The 22,399-nt window shown below is 50.4% G+C and overlaps 1 protein-coding gene across 1 annotated transcript in view; it reads left to right on the forward strand.

Moving 5' to 3' along the window:
* EIF2B3 (eukaryotic translation initiation factor 2B subunit gamma) overlaps positions 1-22,399 on the forward strand; it is a 114,508-nt gene that overhangs the window by 10,537 nt on the left and 81,572 nt on the right. The window contains exon 3 of the mRNA XM_006015791.3: positions 19,879-20,038. Within this exon, the coding sequence (XP_006015853.1) occupies positions 19,879-20,038 (160 nt within the window). The remainder of the gene's footprint in view (positions 1-19,878; positions 20,039-22,399) is intronic.

A 22,399-nucleotide genomic window follows, 5' to 3' on the forward strand; every position in this document is an offset into this window, starting at 1 on the left:
AGGGAATTAGCAGAGGTCATTGCAGGACCCGTGGGACAGCTTTATGAGCACTCGTGGTGCTCTGGCGAGGTGCCAGAGGACTGGAAAAGGGCGAATGTGGTTCCCATTTTCAAAAAAGGGAGGAAGGAGGACCCAGGGAACTGTAGGCCACGGGTCCTGCAATGACCTCTGCTAATTCCCTTAGCACTCTGGGGTGCATGGATTAGGACCATGGGGTAGTAATTGGTGGGCTGGGTCATGGCCTGGATCGTCCCCATCACATCCTCAATCTTTGCTCCGGGCAGGCAGTAGACCTCGCGTGTTGAGGGGTCCTGGCGACAGATAGGACCCTCTGTACCTCTCAGGATGGAGTCGCCTATGACGATCACTCGACGTTTCTTCCTCCGGGTCTGCTTAGCTCCTTCAGCCTGTTCAGAGTGTGGAGTTGCCTCCTCTACAGAGGTTTTCTCCTCTCCTCCCTTCTCCTGCAGTGTTGCCAGGGCCTCATACCTGTTCTCCAGCCGAACTGGAGGAACTGGCACTGCTCTGCTGCAAGCAGCCCTGGTTCTGGAGGGGACCATCTGCCACTCTGCTGTGGAGGGCACCACTTCTTAAATAGATGCGACCAGACTGTATCGCTTTCTGCCATGGCGAAGCGGGAGAATATCTGCTACCCAAGGACAGTCCCTGAGTACTGTTTTCTCCTTGAACTACTTGAAACCTCACCATGCTTCTCCTTCACTCCTTTCTGATTGCAGTTTTGGCTTAGCCCCTGGGCTTAGTGAGTTGGGGGCTGCCTCTTGCGATGCCTTGTCCATACACAACCTGGGTGCTCCTGCACCAGGATTAGAACAACACTAACGATATTTACACCGAGGAACCTCGCCCCCACATCCCTTCCCAGGGGAGCAGGCCAGCATGAGAGTGCACCATGTTCGCCTGAAATGGGAGCAGTCCAAACAAGTTCAATCCTCTCTTTGGAAGAGGATGTCAGAATATGGATCTAGGTGATTTCTAGCTCTGCGCTTTTCTCCCAGCCATCCTTTGTTACTGCAGTGTACTCCTTTTTGGTGCAGAACCTAGGAACTGAAATAAGCTATGCACATCCCTGGAGTGTACGCATACCCAAACGTCTCAGTCAGTACACTGGGCTGTCAATACTGTTGGAGGGGCAGACCCAGAACCCACCAGCTGCTCTCATTTTGGAGGCTTCAAATGATTGCTATTGGGGCATGGACATATAGATGCATTGTGTGTCAACTGTAGGAACACAGTCCCCTAGCAATACAGCTTAGCTGTGCCTTTGAGCTGGAATAAAACAGGATTAAAGTTGCAATGATTTTGCTACCCTTGGATCATGCAGCTGTAACATTTGCACAGTAACAGTTTGACAGTGGTTTTCAACCTTTTTACATTTGTAGATCCCTTTGGAAATTTCAAATGGAGGTACAGACCCGTTTGAATTGTAGGTATTGGCATTCACATACTTTTGATCTATCATAATCATCTTTTGCAGACCCCCTATACATAGTCTGTGGACTCCCAGGAGTCCGCGGACCACCAGTTGAAAACCATTGGTTTATGACAATATCATTTGAGGTCGATATAATTGTTCGTGCATCTATCTCTAAGGGACAGCTTGAACAGCTACTACCCCTTCAGTGTTTCTGCTGCAGTTAAACCAAGTACAGCTGGTCACAGTAGTAGAACATTAACGTTATTAGATAGTTAACCAGAGTACAATCAAGTTGCAGAGCTGATCATGGGGGATGAAAAATGTTGCATACTCTATCAGAATTTGCACTTAACCAGATGCGATTAACATGTAAGCAACAGGTGCCATCATTTGTTACGTAGCTAAGTGGATGGTGCCTTTATCTGGTATGTGTGCAGGTGGAGTACACCGTACACACTTGTTACAGTATTCGAATTGCTTGCCCAATTGGCCTAGCTCACATGTACCACCCCAGCCTGTACGGGGGATATGAAGTAGGCACTATGCGTTTGCTTTGCCAGGTGCCTGTAGAGTTTGTTAGTGAAAAGAAGAATGAACTTGCCACAAAATTTGGCTCTCTAAAAGGTTTAGTCACCTTATGGGCCCGCTCTTATTGGGGAGAGACCTGGACATGACTTGGATGGACATGTGCATTGGACCAGCCTGCCTGGGTGTGCAGGGAATGCACACAGCCTGCTCTCAGAAACGAGAGTGGCCCTTCTTCAAGGACTTGTCACTACAAAGCAGCTGGTCCGATTAACCTCCAGCTTCCCAGAATGCTTGGGCATGAGGCAGAACCCTTAACATTACAGATTATGGGGGGTTTAAAATGAAGCCATCAGGTGCATAATAGAAACAGGACTGCAGAATGGACACATGCAAGTCCTAGAGTCACCTCCTGGGATTGTAACCTCAACCATGGAGCCATTGGGGTATGTCCCCGATACTGGTTGGGTGGAAACCCAAACAGTTGGGTTGGGCAGTAGTATTTCAAAGCAGCAGTCATGAAGAGCAGCCCTGGTGTCCAAAGCAATGGCTGCACATAGCAGCGGGGAAAGGACATGCACGCAGCAGTCAGCATCTTTAGAAGGAAACGAACCTCAGACTTCAGAGTCGTTCTTGCTGGCACTTACACACTTGGTTCTTGCACCAAGTGTGCATTCCTCCGAGATGTGCTGCCCGGGTGTCAGCCTGCTAATTTTACGTACGTCACATCGGTGAATAGTCTCATTTACTGACCTTGAGGGAATTGGCTATGGTTTCAAGGACCAGGTGCCAGCAAATTCCCTCTGCAAAGTCAGTGAAAATATCCTGTGTGTGGAGTCGATGAAGGGTGGAGAAGACCTACCAAGCTGTGCTGGAAAGATTTAGGATGCTTCCAAAGCCAGAGGCAGACACAGAAGGCGACTGAGGGAGAAACTGGGAGAAGGACTTCATGTGTGGGCCAGGAGAAATACCTTGGTGAGATGCCCAGGTCAGCATCTGCTAGGACCTGGGAGGATGCTGGCCTTGCTCTGAATAATATGAATCCCAACCCTTGCTACCTGCTGCAAGAGGGAGGATGTCCTCTGTCTCTCTGCCCCAACAGCCTCTTGGCTGCTGCTAGGTTCAGGGAGTCTCTATCTGTCCCTTCCCCTGCTCCAACCTCGGGTATTTTGGCTTCTCCTCAGTAGCTGCCTCCAGTGCTCGCCTCTGTACCTTAAGATTTGTAGATTCATAAGGAAGCTATGGGTAGCGGCAACAACAGGGCAGTGACATGAGTCTGAATAGCAGCAGTGAAGCTGGTGTGAGTCCTGCCAGGTGCCCTGCTCCTCTGGGACAGCACTTCTTGAGCCAGTGGTTTTTTCAAGTTTTGCTAATTAGGTCATCTGGCCCATTGGCACATTTCCCAGTGCTTTTGTTCAGACTAGTTTCAGCATCTCCAGCTCTCAAGCACTTGCCACTTCTGTTGCAGGCCTGCTTCCTAGCTTGCTACCAGCACTTCTAGCTGGGAAGTGGCAGAGAACCCACATACTTGGTGTTTGGGTCACCGCGTTACGCGATGATGCAGTCGTGCTGTCAGTTGTCCCTCTGATTCAGCACTATGGAGCGTGAGGCAGAACGGGTAGGGACTGATATTGAGAAGAGGGAGCTCATCACTTGAAAGTGTCTGAAGAGAAGGGTCTGGGTGTGCAAGCTGAGTGCAGGATGGCCAAGGTGCCTGTGTGATGGTACCCTGGCTAGATGCTGGGTGTATCTGGTGAGATGGCTCCAGCAAAGAGAGGAAAGCACAAGACACCGGGGAGGCTGCATGGAAATTCATGCACTTCTGGTGACTCATGGGCAGGTTCTGGAAAGGAGGCTTCCAGCTGGGATGGGTGCGGAGAAGGGCTGCTAGCCCAGCTTGGGCCTTTCCAGAGAGACAGTGAGCTTGCCTTCCTTGCTAAGTGAAGCAAAGGCTGAGAGGGGATGCAGTTGCTCTCTAGCAAAGTGTTGCGGAGGGGTGCCCGGCAGGGAGGGAGGAGAGCCTTTCAGTTAAAGTGCGGTATTGGCACAAAAACAAATGGGGAGGCTGGATGTTTGGAGGTGGTTTCTCAGCACCGGAGGAACGAGTCCTGCAAGAGCCTTCCAGTAGGCAGAGCCAGGGGCTGAAGTACCCCGACTAAATCCAAGATGGAGCTTGACAAGTTTATGGTTTGAGCTACACGATGTGGCTGCGTGCGGTGCCGGGGAGCTGGGCTCTGGCCCCGTGTCCCCGTGGGTCGCGGCTTGGACCGTTTTATCAAGCTGCTGCAGAACTTGGGGGCTTTCTGTCAAGCGAGCGCTCCTGCAACTTGAGCTTCCCTGATTTTGGTCACCCTGTTTCAGTGCCAAATTTCCTCAGCCCCACACAGCTGCTGTCTGGCGCCGTCCTCACAAGCTGGGGCCCCTTTAGGTGGCAGGTTGAGAAACCTGGTTAGGTCATGAAATCTGGGCTTGGGACGGAGGCAGGGAGCGCAGGGGGAGGTGTGCTTGGGTCAAGAATTTGTCTTCACTAAGTCCATATTTTTTCATCTCGTATAAAGCTTTCCTCTCCCCTGTGTCACCCAACTATACTCCGGGCAGCTATTACAACGTGGCGTTCCAGCAGAGTAACAGCAACGGAACGATTTCACATTTTCCTTCCTTGACGAGCCCTTAGTTGTGTTAATGGAAGCCGTGACTAATACCCTGAGAACTAATCAGTGGGCCTTCTGCTACCACAGCGCTGGCGTATGAAACGGTGCGTCTCAGGTGGTCCACCTGGCTTCCCCGCGTTGGAGAGTTACATTCCAAACCTTGTAAGAAAGGCCATTAAAAAAAAAAATCCCCTCCTCGAACAAATAAACAACGATCGAAACTCCAGATTCTCCTGGTATGTGCATCTTTTGGAGCCATGTCGTGGAAAGTGTGATGTCACGGTGGTGGTCCGTCTGCTGCTGAGGGTCACTGATCCGTGGAGTCTTGGCCGGCACGGATAAGCGCTTCACTTCCTCTGTTGAAAAATCTGCTTTCCAAACACATGATGTAAGTACGCGGGCTGCATCGGCTGGGCGCTGGGGTCTGAATCCTTCTGGTACAGTTGAGCAGATTTGATGACCGTGGAAAGAAAAGCTTTTAATCTCCATAATAGAGAGAGAGCTGTTTTTGTACTGCCAGTGGAAATAAGAAAACTAATGAAATTCAGTTCTGAGGCAACAAACAGGAATCCTCTCTTTAAGCAGGGCTCAAATAAGTGTTGGCCTTGTTTTCAAATTCCTTTGAAAGCATTCCCCAGCCTTTCCAGCGCCCGCCGTGTACCTGCGGGGCCGTCTGACACGCAAGTCAAAATAGTCATTTCTTGGGATGGCTGCGGGAGACTCTTCTGCCGTTCACGTGATATTAGCGTGCGAGGCCAGAGGACTGGCCGGTTCACGGGGCTGGTTATGGGCCATGCAGCATTTTGCCCCCGTCTCGGCCTCAGGTTGAGCGAGGGCAGCAGTGACTGGAAATTCCCACCGCCCAAGGCTTCATCTCCTGGGTGAGATGAGTTGTAAGCTATGGGTTCATGTCATTCTCACTCTTGGGGCTGGCAGTGGTAGGAGAGCATGGGTGTCTTGACTTGGGTGATGCTGCTGCCCCAACCCTCCTCTCCAGCGACCGACCAAAGCAGAGCAACCAAACCCCACAGATGATGACCTGTGGGAGAAGCAGGCAGTGCTGGCCCCTCTCGGTCCCTGCTCGGTGGGTCTCTTTTTAGGACTCTTTTCCTAATCTTCTTTTGCCCGACAGGCTCTGAGACTGTGGTTGCTTATCTTGCTGCCTGTGTTTACTGCAGCTTGGCAATAAAGCATTCAAAGCTTCTATGAGGCACTTGCTTTTTACGTCCAGGGTTGTGAATGGTTGCAATGATGCTTCACAGTTACAGATCCTCCCGGGAGGAAGATATTCCCCGTTAATGCGTATAGGGAACTAGGCAGGGAGTTTAAGTGATTTGCCAGCTCTTGGGGGAGTCATTGATGGAGCTGTGGTTCTGCTTGTTTTAACTGCCATCTCTTAAAGGATAGTTCCATTATTTTGGACTCCCAGCCCCACATTCAGCTAACCCAGACCCCTCTGGAGCATGTTGGCGCTTTGTTCTTTATCAATCGCATTGTCTGTCTTTGCCCACGTTAGCATGCGCACATTCATCCAGACCTTCCTTCATGCGAATGGCACAAACAAGACCATATTTGAGTTGCAGGAGTAGCAGGGCCCCTTGCAAATGCATATAACTAAAATAACTTTGCTAAGCTGATTCAGGACAAATAGTAATTACATTTTACAGCACTGCGGGATTTGTACGAGTCCCCGTTATAGTTTTCCATTTCACAGTATACACAGCAGAAGCTGGAATAGTGTTTCTTTTCATTAGGTGCCTCATCATTTCCTTATTTAAAATATATCAAAACTTCTGTATAAATATTTTACTGTGGTGTATGCTTTGGGGGAATTAATACGACTCAAATGGGAATATTTTAAAGCAAAGAGCATAAGTAAAAATTAATCTGAATTAATCCCATTTTGAGCTTCTCTCCAAAAAATAACAACATATAGACACAGATGATCAAAAGGCACTGGGGTTAAAGGACCTTCTGGGACTGGGTATGAGATGCCCCTGGAGTTTGCTAGTCCGAATGCAGGTTTGTAGTGGTCAGAAGTAGAGCGTTCAGTCCTCTGTGCAAAGTTAGTTGGTGATCCATTCAGTTGCCCAGGAAGGGTTCAGGCATTATCTAGATAAGCAAGTGCCTGGAGCCAGTGCTTACCAGCCCTCTCCCTGGGGAGCTCAGGGACCGAACTGACTCCAGAGACCGGTCCACCTTCTCAGTCAGGGTGGGGTTCCTCCAAGTCAAGTCCGAGACACAGTGTTGGAGCCACCTAGGAAGCCTGCGAGCCGGTTGAACTTCACAGCAGGAGCTTCCAGGACAAGGAGAGGCCGTCTGTCTGGCACATCAGCTGCTTGATGTCCGCCATCTCCTTGAACCCCACAGAGCAGGGGGTTCCAGGTGAATGGAGCAGAGCTGTCCAGGGCTCTGTTTGAGCCCCTCGTTCTAGCTTTTGACCTCACTCCTGGCTCTGTTTGCATTATTTATTCCCTGCAACTCTTTTCCTGGGCTCCAAGATCCTTCCCCTCCACTGAAGAGAAGGGCTTTTGCTCTGGGGGACGGGGGGCAGGCAGAGGGGTCGAATAGCCTGGTACCTCTGCTGTGAGGCTGGAGTTTACCAAGTGACTTGTAGGCCCCTGGGATCCTACAATGTAGGTTCAGGAGTGCAAGGGAACAATCAGCCAGCACCAGCCAACGTGCAAGGGGGTCGTCTCACCACACCGATGGTCCAAGTCTTTGTAGGGGTGGTGGAAGGAAGTGTCATGGCAGAGGTTAGCAAGGCATCTTTGCAGGTGAATCGAGAGCCTCTCGGTGGAAAGTGAAGCACAAGAGAAAGCAGAAAGGTGCTCGTTTGAGAATGCAGCAAGCATGTGGCTGAGCTGGCATCGGAGGCTGCTCTGAGGCTGGAGCTGACATCTTGGTAATAAATGAGAAGACGGGTTGTGGGGGAGTCAGCCTTGAAGGTGAAGACAAGTCGTTTACGCTGAATGCGGTGGTGAAGAGGGAGTGCTCGGAGCGGGGCGACAGATGAGAACTGGTTTTGGCAGCAGCACGAGGCAGAGGGAAGGACGGGCTCTGGGGGTACAGCTCAGGCCTCGCGGCAGTTCTGCACGCTTATGGTTTGTCCCACCGCTCTGCCGTCTGTGAGTTCGGCTGCATTCATCCACAGCCTCCTGGTTTGGGGTGCTTACAGCTTTTTTTGGAAACACGCTTTCCCACCCCACGGATCCAGTTTGATGTTGGGTAACGAGACTTCCTAGCACGCTGAGACAGGATGCCTTCGGGGCTCCGGTGTCTCTTTCCTGTTCCCAGCCCACATGTATGGAAAAGGAATTTTGGACGGCTGCTCTCGAGATATGGAGATAACCTAAACCGGTGCTGTCCTTGGCAGATCCCACCTGCGATCGCCTGGAGGCTGCTCCGCGCTGCGGGAGAGGAGCTGGGGCTCCTCCCAAGCTCCCGGCAGCTCTCCCCCAGCTCCTCCTGGCAGGCAACAGGCACATTATGTGGGGGAACATGTTGACCCTCCTCGAAGATGTCTTTGCTCGACGAGTTCGGGGCCAACCTCACCACTTCAGCAGCCTCCCCAAGATTCCTGATAGTAAAAAGGAAAGCCTAAGAGAATGCTCTGAAACGCTTGCTCAGGAAAGGGTACAGGAAAAAAAGGGTTTCTTTCCCGTTGGCTGGGGAAGGGCTGTTGTCCAGTTCAGGTTCAGCCTTTTGACTTTGGACTAATATCATGCCGGGGAGAACTCGCCCTCCTGAGGTCCTTGAGACTCTGTTCCCATGGGCTGTTCATGCTCTGCGTTGCCAGCAAACACATGACAGCCAAGGTGAGCACCTAGCCAGGAAACGCTTTGTATCAAGTAACAAAATACCTTGATTTACTGCTCAGCTTTGCCACTGGGGATGTGAGGAGAGGGGAGCAGGGTTTCTCAGCCAAGGCTGCTATTCTCCTACCAACTTGGGAGAATAGGAGCGCCGGGTTCTGCACGGATCACGGCTGCGGTTCCCACAACAGCCTACAAGCTTCCCAAGAGGTCATGGCTGCGGGGCTGTAAATGGAGACTGAGGTGACAGTGGGGTCTCCCAGCTCCTTGGATGTGGTTAGGTTCTTGACCCGAAAAGTGGTGGCATCTCTGTTCAACGCAGTCTCTCAGTCCAGTTGTCCACCGCTGAACTAGTCCTCATTTCCTCCTTTCTTAGAATAACAGGGGCATTGCATACAAATCCCAAAGATGATAATAAGGGTCTTGCATACACATCCCAAAGATAATGCAACGTAGGGCTGAGGCTTTATATACAAAAAAGTCAAGCACTGCAGTATCCTGGTTGCGGGGACTGCTGTGGTTTTCTCACAGAATATTAACAGGGATATTCATCCCCCACAGTGCAGGCCAGATGTAGTCCTCAGTGCCTTGTCATCCAGCCCACAGGTCCATGGGCCATGGCTCTGCATGCTAGAGCCAGCGCTCAGGCTGGTGCAGGGCTGGGTGGAGGCAGCACAGGGCCCCAATCCTGGTGGACAGAGCTAGGTGGAGGTGGGATGGGGCTGGGCAGAGGCAGCATGGGGCCCTGATCCCAGTGTGCAGGGCTGGGCAGGGGCCATGTAGTCTGGAGCCAGACATGCAGGCCTGATTCCAGTGCTCAGGGGTGGATAGAGGCAGCATGGGGCCCCAATCCCAATACATGAGCCAGGCAGAGATAGCATGGGGCCCTGATCTAGCCTGTGGACCAGCTCTATGCTCCTCATTTGGCCTGTGGGGCCAAAAGGTTGATCCCCACCCACCCACCCAGAGCAATGCAAAGTATTCTGTTTGTGCAGGCAAGTGGAGTTACACTTGGTGTAAATATGAAACACTTCAGTTTCTTGTACAGTCACAGGGTTGTGTTACGGGGGGCTCTGGTGTGTAGCTCTGCATGCCGCTTTGGTTTCCCTGAGAAGCCGGCTCGTTGCGATTGGTTGTGTGTTAATTCATCTGTTTATAAAGCAAGCTGACATTTGTTATTCTTTCTGCCTCGAGGCCGGCAGTCTCATCCAAATCGGAGCTGTCCGTGCAGCATATGTTGTATAATTTTCCAGACTGGCGTTTTGGTGGTGGTTGCGGTGTCAGGCTGCAGAGGCCCAAGCTTTGTCTGTAACTCTGCCCAACCGGAAAGGTATAGCAGGCACCTTAAAAACCCTGCACGCATTGCCCGTTACAAGCAGATCTCCTGTTTAAACAGGCTGAATGCAGCTGGGTCTGTACTGGTGCTCACTGCACGCAGGCTGTGAGCAACGCCAGGGCGTTTGAGGTCGCCTGATGTATTACCCCACATCGCTGCTGTAGTTTTCTTTGGCCCTGCATTGTAAACTGGATTCGATTCCAAGTGTGTTTTCTGTTCTCATGTCCGTCTTCCCACGTTCTGTTCTTTGGGTCGCACTTTCTTCAGTCTCAGTGTTGTGCGCTCTAGGATGAAGGTTTTGTCTGTGTTGCCTCCCAAAGGCCCTGGGTTTTTTTATTGGGCCTGTCCCCAGGGCATCTAGGCTCCCTGCCTGGCAGCACATTGTAGGGATGTGTGCACCCCTACTTAGTATGTGCCTGGCCTGGGGAGTATCCCAGCCCCTCGCTGTTTCCAGCTACTCTTCTGGTAGGATGATGGTGTGGTTCTGGTTTGCAGGTGGGGAAACTGAGCCTTGGCACTGAGAGCCCATCTACACCGCTGTGTGCTGGCCCCAGGAGCACTGTCCAGGGGCATACCATGTACCTCTTCCTTGCCACGTGCATCGAGGCCGTGCAGCTGCCTGCACACGCACTCATGGCGTGCTGCAGTTCGGTCCAGGCTGCTCTGAGGCGTCCGCGTTGCCTCGTTCCAGGCTCTGGCGTGCACAGAGTGGGAGGGAGCGGCAGGGCGTGCACCTTGGCTATGCTCCTGGCCTCAGCCTGGGTCTATGCTGAGTGATGGCTCTGCATCTCCTCTGCAGGGCCCTCCTCGTGCCACTGCTTGGCTGCGATGACTGCACACACCTGGCTCCTTGCACTCCCTTTCCTGTCTGCTGCCAGCTCTTTCTTCTGTCTTGGACTGCAACTGCAAGGCCTTCGAGGCAGGAGCCACCTCTCTGTGCTGTGTTTGTACAGTGCCTAGCGCAGCAGGGACCTGGGCCATGGCAGGTGCAGGATATCAGCCCTAGTTCCCAGGCTAGCACTCGGCACGGGGCAGTCCTTCCCACTCAGCCATGGTTGTTGTAGTGAACACTGAGATGACAGGCCGGGCAGATCTTTTCCTCCCTTACAGCCGCTGGGGCGTATGCCGAAGTATGGCACATGCTGGGTTTTTTTTTAAGTCCGTTCATGTTGATTCTTATCATCTGTTTATATAATAGTTTGGGGTTGATGTAATCTGTGCTGCTTATAGCTCGTTACCGTTCTCCGTCTGCGTGCGTCTTCGGCGTTTGCATAATTCATGAAATCAAGTATGTTCACAGACCCCTTGTTAGCACACGAGAGCTCACCATACGCACCTCCTTTCGAGCAGCGGTTCATCAGGAAGGTGCTTCGTATTTCTACCGTATCTATATGAAGCACATATTTAAAAAAAACCCACAAGCCGTACCATTTATTTTCTTTCTACTACACCGCCCGTAAGAAAGTAGAGGCAAACACGCCCTTCTCCAAGGGCGCTAGCATGGTTTATTTTTTCATTCATCCATTAGTTTATTCTTTCGGGGGTTCTGCGCTGGAAAAAAGTGCATCCATTAGACAGTGAGGGCTTTATTTATGAGGGTGGGGGGGCTTCAAAGGGGAGGCAGCCGAGTCCCAGAAGAGCCTTTCGCGGTGTATTCTCAGCGTGCTTCTGAGGCCGCTGCTCTGCTCATCAGGAGGAGAGGCAGAACCGCGGGCTTGACAGAGCAACCGTGTGTTTCCCCGGTCCCCGCGCTCACGGCCGTTTATTTACACACTGGGAGAGGAGATGGCTAGAACAGATGGCAACCAGACGTGGCCGTTCTGTTCCCTTCTGCTCCTCAGGGGTCTCTGCATTCGGTTTCTGCAAAAGCTCAGCCTACAGCAAGGAGAAAAAACCCCAGAGCCCGCTCACCCATACGAAAGGCTGGTGGGGACTTCACGGCAGCGACAGATTAAAGCACGTAGTGAAACGTTGTGTAATTACGAGATTTGTTTCATAGGTCCAGCTAGTCTGTCCCTATGACAGGTCTGCTGGCCCTTTCCTTTTATCCTCGTCAGGACGGATTGAACCCAGAGAGCCATTCCCTCTGGAAACTCAGTTGGAAGATAAAAAGGGACCTGGTTCTGAAGGGTCTTTGCTAGATCTTTGCCCTTCTTTGAAAAGTTTGCAGCTAAATTCATGCTTTTGCAGGAGACGGAATATCTGGAAATTTAAGAGGCTAAAAGGATGCTAGAGTGGTTTTCAAAGTTAAATTCATTGCATTTCTCACTGTTTTCTGGAAACTGAAATGTGCTTCCCTGCTACGTATTGTTTTCTCCCCTGGCTTGCCAAAGCAGGTGGGTTGGTGCAGGGCTTTTTTCTGAGCGCATGACCTTATTTTGTCATAAGCTTAGCATTTTCCAGGCAAAATCCTAACATGAAATATACCTTTTGTAAAGCAGTAGTAGAAAGGAGAGCAATATTAGCTCAGAATTCAGAGCCAGTCAAACTTTGCGCCTAGACGCCGTCCCTTCCAGTTGGAAACTTCTTGAGAAATTACTTGTTCAGAAAAACGAAGCTAGAAGTCTGGTGGTTGGGTCTGCGGAGCTCTGAGCCTCTTAACATGCAGCTCGTGGCATGACGGACTCCCACGGTTGGGGGGAAGCATGTGATGATTGCTTTGCAGTCCTTTGGAAAACCCCTGCAAATTCTGCAATGTTTCCACTGTATCAAACTTCAGTTATTCCCAGGATACGAACAGGCGCCTTGTTTATGTATGTGTCACTAACTTTATCCCAGGGTAAAAAAATTAAGCAAACAGATGATGCAAACCCCTAAGCCGAATGGGGGAAATGGCTTCTGCTGTAAGTTACACCGGTTCAGGTATTGTCTGTCTGCATCCTTCTCAGAGTAGCCAGAGTAATATTCACCTCCCATGAGCCACCCTGGGGTAGCTGCATGTCTGTGCCTTCCTGATCCTGATGCAAAACTAGTGTGATTCACACCACAGTCTGTGTGTTTGTCCATGCCCTGGTTAAGACCCCAAGATCTAATGTTGTGCTAAGTCCTGTATTGCAGTCCCTTCCAAGACAGTAGAAGAGATGGTCACATTTTCCTTCAGACCTGATAGAACAGCCACAGGCAAAGTCCGAATAGTGGTTTCTATGGGAAAAGTAGCCCTGCTCCTCCCATTATTACCATAGCATCAAAGTATTTAATAATAATCAGAAAGGCACCAAACACCATTCCTGCCCACAGAGCTTCAGTGGTCAGTGACTGCCTGACCAAGAAGTGAGGCCACCGACAGATGTTCATTGAATGGCATGATGGGATCTGATCCCTGCTCCCAACAATCGTGTATCCTGTGATTGTTAAAATTGGGGATAAAAGCTTGAATGGGTTGCCTGGCACGCAGATTTACATTTACAGAGCGAGGGGAACATGTTGGCATTCTCCACCTGGCATCTATAAACTGGTGCATAGGAAAACCCAGGCAGGCCTGCCCAACATGTAGGTTTCAACATGCCAAGAAGGTGGGCCCCATTACCTTCCCCCGCCTAGCACCTGTAAACCTACAAACATTGGGCTACACCACACACAGCTTTCAACTTGGCAAGTGGAGGGAGCCTATCAAGATTCCCCCTGCCCAGCACCAGTAAATCTGTCAACTTCCCAGCCACACATTCATTTTAAAGTGCCATACAAACCAGCCCCAAAGCTGTTCCATATTAAAGGGAACATTGCATGTGGAACAGCTTTGTGCCTGGTTTGCCTTTCTCTGGCTCAGAAAATTGGAATGTTCCCACCTATTGTGCGATGAACACACGAATCACATGTTAAATGTAATATCTGCGAGGAGCCTAAAAGCAACAAATACCAAGAAGGGGGGAAAGAAGAATGATGTTCCTGCGCCATGATTCTGGAATTAGTCCATCCAGGCCCATGGGCAGCTAGTCCCGCAGCAGCTGTTCTTTTTCAGAAGTGGTTTTGATAAAAGGAGGTTGGTCGCCTGCCTAATAGATTTTGGCAAAGAATCCCAACACACTTGCGAGGCACAGGTTGCTCGTGTGACTCTGCAAATTCCCCCTGTTCACACTTGCAGTGCACCAGGAGCTCGTGTGACTCTGGCGTCTGTCAGTGGCAGGAGTGCGGAAGCTGCCCTGCTTTACTCTATATGTGGCTATTCCAGTGTGATGTCTGCATGGGCCCTCGTAGCTTGGGATCCCTTTGAGGTCAAAGTTAGATGCAAATTTGTTCTCAGGACTTTGGTGCAGAGTGTGGTCGGCTTGCGGCAGGTGTATTGATGACCGAAGCAAGCCTGGCAGGGGGAGGTGAGTCACTGGAGGCGCCCAGCATTTGATTCTTCCAGTAAAAGTGACCTGCTTTAAACACAGATTGAAGTGGTTTGTGACCAGAGGTAGAGACAACACTGAGATTGCTGCAGATAGATCAGTGTTAGTATTAACTAAGATAGCAGCCATTGTAAGTATGACACAGCTTCAGGGCAGTGTTGAAGGGACTGCTGTGGTTTTCTCACAGAATATTAACAGGGATATTCATCCCCCACAGTGCAGGCCAGATGTAGTCCTCAGTGCCTTGTCATCCAGCCCACAGGTCCATGGGCCATGGCTCTGCATGCTAGAGCCAGCGCTCAGGCTGGTGCAGGGCTGGGTGGAGGCAGCACAGGGCCCCAATCCTGGTGGACAGAGCTAGGTGGAGGTGGGATGGGGCTGGGCAGAGGCAGCATGGGGCCCTGATCCCAGTGTGCAGGGCTGGGCAGGGGCCATGTAGTCTGGAGCCAGACATGCAGGCCTGATTCCAGTGCTCAGGGGTGGATAGAGGCAGCATGGGGCCCCAATCCCAATACATGAGCCAGGCAGAGATAGCATGGGGCCCTGATCTACCCTGTGGACCAGCTCTATGCTCCTCATTTGGCCTGTGGGGCCAAAAGGTTGATCCCCACCCACCCACCCAGAGCAATGCAAAGTATTCTGTTTGTGCAGGCAAGTGGAGTTACACTTGGTGTAAATATGAAACACTTCAGTTTCTTGTACAGTCACAGGGTTGTGTTACGGGGGGCTCTGGTGTGTAGCTCTGCATGCCGCTTTGGTTTCCCTGAGAAGCCGGCTCGTTGCGATTGGTTGTGTGTTAATTCATCTGTTTATAAAGCAAGCTGACATTTGTTATTCTTTCTGCCTCGAGGCCGGCAGTCTCATCCAAATCGGAGCTGTCCGTGCAGCATATGTTGTATAATTTTCCAGACTGGCGTTTTGGTGGTGGTTGCGGTGTCAGGCTGCAGAGGCCCAAGCTTTGTCTGTAACTCTGCCCAACCGGAAAGGTATAGCAGGCACCTTAAAAACCCTGCACGCATTGCCCGTTACAAGCAGATCTCCTGTTTAAACAGGCTGAATGCAGCTGGGTCTGTACTGGTGCTCACTGCACGCAGGCTGTGAGCAACGCCAGGGCGTTTGAGGTCGCCTGATGTATTACCCCACATCGCTGCTGTAGTTTTCTTTGGCCCTGCATTGTAAACTGGATTCGATTCCAAGTGTGTTTTCTGTTCTCATGTCCGTCTTCCCACGTTCTGTTCTTTGGGTCGCACTTTCTTCAGTCTCAGTGTTGTGCGCTCTAGGATGAAGGTTTTGTCTGTGTTGCCTCCCAAAGGCCCTGGGTTTTTTTATTGGGCCTGTCCCCAGGGCATCTAGGCTCCCTGCCTGGCAGCACATTGTAGGGATGTGTGCACCCCTACTTAGTATGTGCCTGGCCTGGGGAGTATCCCAGCCCCTCGCTGTTTCCAGCTACTCTTCTGGTAGGATGATGGTGTGGTTCTGGTTTGCAGGTGGGGAAACTGAGCCTTGGCACTGAGAGCCCATCTACACCGCTGTGTGCTGGCCCCAGGAGCACTGTCCAGGGGCATACCATGTACCTCTTCCTTGCCACGTGCATCGAGGCCGTGCAGCTGCCTGCACACGCACTCATGGCGTGCTGCAGTTCGGTCCAGGCTGCTCTGAGGCGTCCGCGTTGCCTCGTTCCAGGCTCTGGCGTGCACAGAGTGGGAGGGAGCGGCAGGGCGTGCACCTTGGCTATGCTCCTGGCCTCAGCCTGGGTCTATGCTGAGTGATGGCTCTGCATCTCCTCTGCAGGGCCCTCCTCGTGCCACTGCTTGGCTGCGATGACTGCACACACCTGGCTCCTTGCACTCCCTTTCCTGTCTGCTGCCAGCTCTTTCTTCTGTCTTGGACTGCAACTGCAAGGCCTTCGAGGCAGGAGCCACCTCTCTGTGCTGTGTTTGTACAGTGCCTAGCGCAGCAGGGACCTGGGCCATGGCAGGTGCAGGATATCAGCCCTAGTTCCCAGGCTAGCACTCGGCACGGGGCAGTCCTTCCCACTCAGCCATGGTTGTTGTAGTGAACACTGAGATGACAGGCCGGGCAGATCTTTTCCTCCCTTACAGCCGCTGGGGCGTATGCCGAAGTATGGCACATGCTGGGTTTTTTTTTAAGTCCGTTCATGTTGATTCTTATCATCTGTTTATATAATAGTTTGGGGTTGATGTAATCTGTGCTGCTTATAGCTCGTTACCGTTCTCCGTCTGCGTGCGTCTTCGGCGTTTGCATAATTCATGAAATCAAGTATGTTCACAGACCCCTTGTTAGCACACGAGAGCTCACCATACGCACCTCCTTTCGAGCAGCGGTTCATCAGGAAGGTGCTTCGTATTTCTACCGTATCTATATGAAGCACATATTTAAAAAAAACCCACAAGCCGTACCATTTATTTTCTTTCTACTACACCGCCCGTAAGAAAGTAGAGGCAAACACGCCCTTCTCCAAGGGCGCTAGCATGGTTTATTTTTTCATTCATCCATTAGTTTATTCTTTCGGGGGTTCTGCGCTGGAAAAAAGTGCATCCATTAGACAGTGAGGGCTTTATTTATGAGGGTGGGGGGGCTTCAAAGGGGAGGCAGCCGAGTCCCAGAAGAGCCTTTCGCGGTGTATTCTCAGCGTGCTTCTGAGGCCGCTGCTCTGCTCATCAGGAGGAGAGGCAGAACCGCGGGCTTGACAGAGCAACCGTGTGTTTCCCCGGTCCCCGCGCTCACGGCCGTTTATTTACACACTGGGAGAGGAGATGGCTAGAACAGATGGCAACCAGACGTGGCCGTTCTGTTCCCTTCTGCTCCTCAGGGGTCTCTGCATTCGGTTTCTGCAAAAGCTCAGCCTACAGCAAGGAGAAAAAACCCCAGAGCCCGCTCACCCATACGAAAGGCTGGTGGGGACTTCACGGCAGCGACAGATTAAAGCACGTAGTGAAACGTTGTGTAATTACGAGATTTGTTTCATAGGTCCAGCTAGTCTGTCCCTATGACAGGTCTGCTGGCCCTTTCCTTTTATCCTCGTCAGGACGGATTGAACCCAGAGAGCCATTCCCTCTGGAAACTCAGTTGGAAGATAAAAAGGGACCTGGTTCTGAAGGGTCTTTGCTAGATCTTTGCCCTTCTTTGAAAAGTTTGCAGCTAAATTCATGCTTTTGCAGGAGACGGAATATCTGGAAATTTAAGAGGCTAAAAGGATGCTAGAGTGGTTTTCAAAGTTAAATTCATTGCATTTCTCACTGTTTTCTGGAAACTGAAATGTGCTTCCCTGCTACGTATTGTTTTCTCCCCTGGCTTGCCAAAGCAGGTGGGTTGGTGCAGGGCTTTTTTCTGAGCGCATGACCTTATTTTGTCATAAGCTTAGCATTTTCCAGGCAAAATCCTAACATGAAATATACCTTTTGTAAAGCAGTAGTAGAAAGGAGAGCAATATTAGCTCAGAATTCAGAGCCAGTCAAACTTTGCGCCTAGACGCCGTCCCTTCCAGTTGGAAACTTCTTGAGAAATTACTTGTTCAGAAAAACGAAGCTAGAAGTCTGGTGGTTGGGTCTGCGGAGCTCTGAGCCTCTTAACATGCAGCTCGTGGCATGACGGACTCCCACGGTTGGGGGGAAGCATGTGATGATTGCTTTGCAGTCCTTTGGAAAACCCCTGCAAATTCTGCAATGTTTCCACTGTATCAAACTTCAGTTATTCCCAGGATACGAACAGGCGCCTTGTTTATGTATGTGTCACTAACTTTATCCCAGGGTAAAAAAATTAAGCAAACAGATGATGCAAACCCCTAAGCCGAATGGGGGAAATGGCTTCTGCTGTAAGTTACACCGGTTCAGGTATTGTCTGTCTGCATCCTTCTCAGAGTAGCCAGAGTAATATTCACCTCCCATGAGCCACCCTGGGGTAGCTGCATGTCTGTGCCTTCCTGATCCTGATGCAAAACTAGTGTGATTCACACCACAGTCTGTGTGTTTGTCCATGCCCTGGTTAAGACCCCAAGATCTAATGTTGTGCTAAGTCCTGTATTGCAGTCCCTTCCAAGACAGTAGAAGAGATGGTCACATTTTCCTTCAGACCTGATAGAACAGCCACAGGCAAAGTCCGAATAGTGGTTTCTATGGGAAAAGTAGCCCTGCTCCTCCCATTATTACCATAGCATCAAAGTATTTAATAATAATCAGAAAGGCACCAAACACCATTCCTGCCCACAGAGCTTCAGTGGTCAGTGACTGCCTGACCAAGAAGTGAGGCCACCGACAGATGTTCATTGAATGGCATGATGGGATCTGATCCCTGCTCCCAACAATCGTGTATCCTGTGATTGTTAAAATTGGGGATAAAAGCTTGAATGGGTTGCCTGGCACGCAGATTTACATTTACAGAGCGAGGGGAACATGTTGGCATTCTCCACCTGGCATCTATAAACTGGTGCATAGGAAAACCCAGGCAGGCCTGCCCAACATGTAGGTTTCAACATGCCAAGAAGGTGGGCCCCATTACCTTCCCCCGCCTAGCACCTGTAAACCTACAAACATTGGGCTACACCACACACAGCTTTCAACTTGGCAAGTGGAGGGAGCCTATCAAGATTCCCCCTGCCCAGCACCAGTAAATCTGTCAACTTCCCAGCCACACATTCATTTTAAAGTGCCATACAAACCAGCCCCAAAGCTGTTCCATATTAAAGGGAACATTGCATGTGGAACAGCTTTGTGCCTGGTTTGCCTTTCTCTGGCTCAGAAAATTGGAATGTTCCCACCTATTGTGCGATGAACACACGAATCACATGTTAAATGTAATATCTGCGAGGAGCCTAAAAGCAACAAATACCAAGAAGGGGGGAAAGAAGAATGATGTTCCTGCGCCATGATTCTGGAATTAGTCCATCCAGGCCCATGGGCAGCTAGTCCCGCAGCAGCTGTTCTTTTTCAGAAGTGGTTTTGATAAAAGGAGGTTGGTCGCCTGCCTAATAGATTTTGGCAAAGAATCCCAACACACTTGCGAGGCACAGGTTGCTCGTGTGACTCTGCAAATTCCCCCTGTTCACACTTGCAGTGCACCAGGAGCTCGTGTGACTCTGGCGTCTGTCAGTGGCAGGAGTGCGGAAGCTGCCCTGCTTTACTCTATATGTGGCTATTCCAGTGTGATGTCTGCATGGGCCCTCGTAGCTTGGGATCCCTTTGAGGTCAAAGTTAGATGCAAATTTGTTCTCAGGACTTTGGTGCAGAGTGTGGTCGGCTTGCGGCAGGTGTATTGATGACCGAAGCAAGCCTGGCAGGGGGAGGTGAGTCACTGGAGGCGCCCAGCATTTGATTCTTCCAGTAAAAGTGACCTGCTTTAAACACAGATTGAAGTGGTTTGTGACCAGAGGTAGAGACAACACTGAGATTGCTGCAGATAGATCAGTGTTAGTATTAACTAAGATAGCAGCCATTGTAAGTATGACACAGCTTCAGGGCAGTGTTGAAGGCTAAGGCTGTGCCGGGGTCCCTACTACTTCTGGGGTGGCAGGAGCAGGATGAGATGAGATGATATCATGGACCTTGTGTCCTGTTCTTAGATGTTCATGCGCACTAAGAGCACTAGCTCACCTGTGACAACTGGTAGAATTTGATAACTTGCATCTAGGTATCATCTTTACCCCTCTATAAACAGGATACAACCATTACATCTTGCGGGCAGCGTTTGTTACTAAAGCCTTGCAAATCGACGAGTATGTGGTAATTGATGTCTCTGAAGCGTTTTCCTCTCATTCTCTGTCTGGCAGACTGACGTCTTGGTGCTGAGCTGTGATCTGATCACAGACGTTGCTTTACATGAAGTCGTCGATCTGTTTCGAGCCCACAATGCCATGCTCTCCATGTTGATGAAAAAAGCTCATGAACCGGTGGAAGTGGTACCAGGACAGAAAGGGAAAAAGGCCCCAGGTAAGGAGATGTTGGGTTGGGATTATGCAGGTGTTTAATACATGCATTTGCATATGTGATATGAGCTAGCGTCAGCTGAGGAGAGGTGAGAGTTTTCTAAATACAACCCAGATTCCCCTGTGCTGGCATCATCGTTGTTTGATGTCTGAAATTAATGCCTAGAGCGGCATGATCATGAAGATCTTGATCCAAAGCCTACTGAAGTTAATGGAACAGCTCCCGTTGACTTTAGCGAGTTTGGGGTCTGATTAGAAAGACATGGACTCACACAACACATAGAATGATTTAAATGCAGTTTAAACCTGAAGCAGACAAACATACAAGCCTGTTAATCCAGTTTAAATCCATCTTGGGCGGTTCAAAAGTGCACCTGGAAAATCAAGGTCTCTTGGGAAGCAATTTACTGTCATGTGTGGACACCAAGCGTTCTGTGAAATGGGACTTGCTCGGTCCTCCAGGCATCCCACGTTGCAGTGTTCTCCTCCCCCCTCCACAAATACATACAGTGCTGCAACTGGCTCTTCTGATATGTAGCCAGGACTCTACTATCCCATTTTCCCCTTCTGTTGCCACTTTTTATCCATGAGCTGCTCCCTTGTACTGCTTAGTCAGTAAAACCTATTTTCCTAACAGCCAGCAGTTTCCTCACTCGCCACTTGACCACGTCCCCTCCTCATGCCCATCAGCCTCTGGGACCCCAAAAGTGTGGGTCCAAGCACTTCTCCCTCTCCTCCCCCAAGCCAGTCAAGCTGACTACAGACTTTGGTCAGTCATAGGCTATTGAAGTTTATTGAACTCATGGTTAGGAGAGAAGGGAAAGCACAAAAGTGAAAACTCCCCCAGCTGCAGGTCACCCACCCCCTGGAATACCCAAAGTGTAGATGCAGACACCCTGCCCCGACTCGCCCACTACGAGGCAAGGGGCATGGTGTGCACTGGCGAGCAGCTTCCTGCTCTCATTTCCAGTATGGCTGGGACCAGCAGACCCAGGAGAAAGGCCAGCATTGCCCTTGGCTCTGCGGAAGTGGCACGCACACAGTTTGATCACACAAGAGCTGTGACAGCCCTGAGCATGTTGCATGCTGCTAAAATTGAAGGCGTCTCTGCAGTCTGTATACAAGGTGTTTCTCCAGTGTTTTTGTAACTTGGCCAGATGTAACAGTGGCCAAAGGCATGTTGTGGACATGAAGGCTACCCTCTGCTTGCACTCAGTTGCCCCATCACAGCCTGAGAGTGCTAGCATCCTGGAAAGAAAATGTCCCAAGAGTTTTGAAACATGGGGAGAACCATATCGTTCCTAGAGACAGCTGAGGTGGCTCGTCTGAACCCTTCCAAAACTTGAGCCTGGAGCAGCCCCCGGAATAGAACATTTCAGCACAAACAAAGTTTGATGAGGTTACAAGCAACCCAAGCCAGGATGTTACCATGGGAAAAGTCAGGCAGCCGTAATAACAGGCAGGACTGTCGGCTCCACCTGCAGCACTCTGCACTTGTGCAATGCTCTACGCCTTCAGAGAATGGTTCTGGTGTCAGTGGAAAATAAATCCTGAGATCTGGCAATCCCCCAACCTGTGTTCAGAGCCACCTTTGCTCTTAGATTAACAGCAAACATGATTGTCGTATAGATTTGTAGAAGCCAGAAGTAAGAAAGACCTACCAGATCTCCGCTGAGTGATTCCAGGTTGTGCTTTTTAGTACGTTACCTGTTGCTTTATATCTAAGGTGGAGAGAACAGCTCTAAAGCCAGCTCTTCAGAAATCGGGAGAAATTTGCCATTGTAACTGACTGTATGCAGCATTATTGGTTACAGAGGCCGAAGCAGGGAGGTCCTTCAGTTCTGATGCACTTGATGTTCTCCTTAAACGTCTGATGGTTCAGCCATGAGTTAATGGGTTCAGTGCAAGAATCTGGGTGAAGTTCTCTGGTTTTTGTTGCATGAGAAGCCAGATTACTGATTATAAATGGTCCCTCTGGCCTTCAAATGCATGACATGGAGCTGAGAGAAGCTAAGGAACGGTAGCAATTGATAGAGGCAGTGTGTTGAAGGACTATTTAGGGTGCCAGGTGATATTTTCTTCACCGTGTATTGAGCCCAAAGCCAACAAATCTGCACTGGATATATTGAACAATGTGACATTTCTTTTTGAGGTGTTGTCACCTGTAGGGTATAACAGCAAAAGATTAGTGTGTGTGTGTGTGTGTGTGTGTGTATCTGTTCCTTCAGATGTATGAAGGAAGTGTGAAAGGGTTGAAAGGGCCATTCTTCCTGCTTGTTCTTGCTAGAGAAGCAGTAGGGATGTTTACAAGTCTTCCCTGACTTTGCTGGGGGGCCATGGGTTGCGTGGCAGTGCGTGAATTCCT

This window comes from Alligator sinensis, unplaced genomic scaffold (assembly GCF_000455745.1).
Source record: "Alligator sinensis unplaced genomic scaffold, ASM45574v1 scaffold781_1, whole genome shotgun sequence".
Classification (NCBI taxonomy): Eukaryota; Metazoa; Chordata; order Crocodylia; family Alligatoridae; genus Alligator; species Alligator sinensis.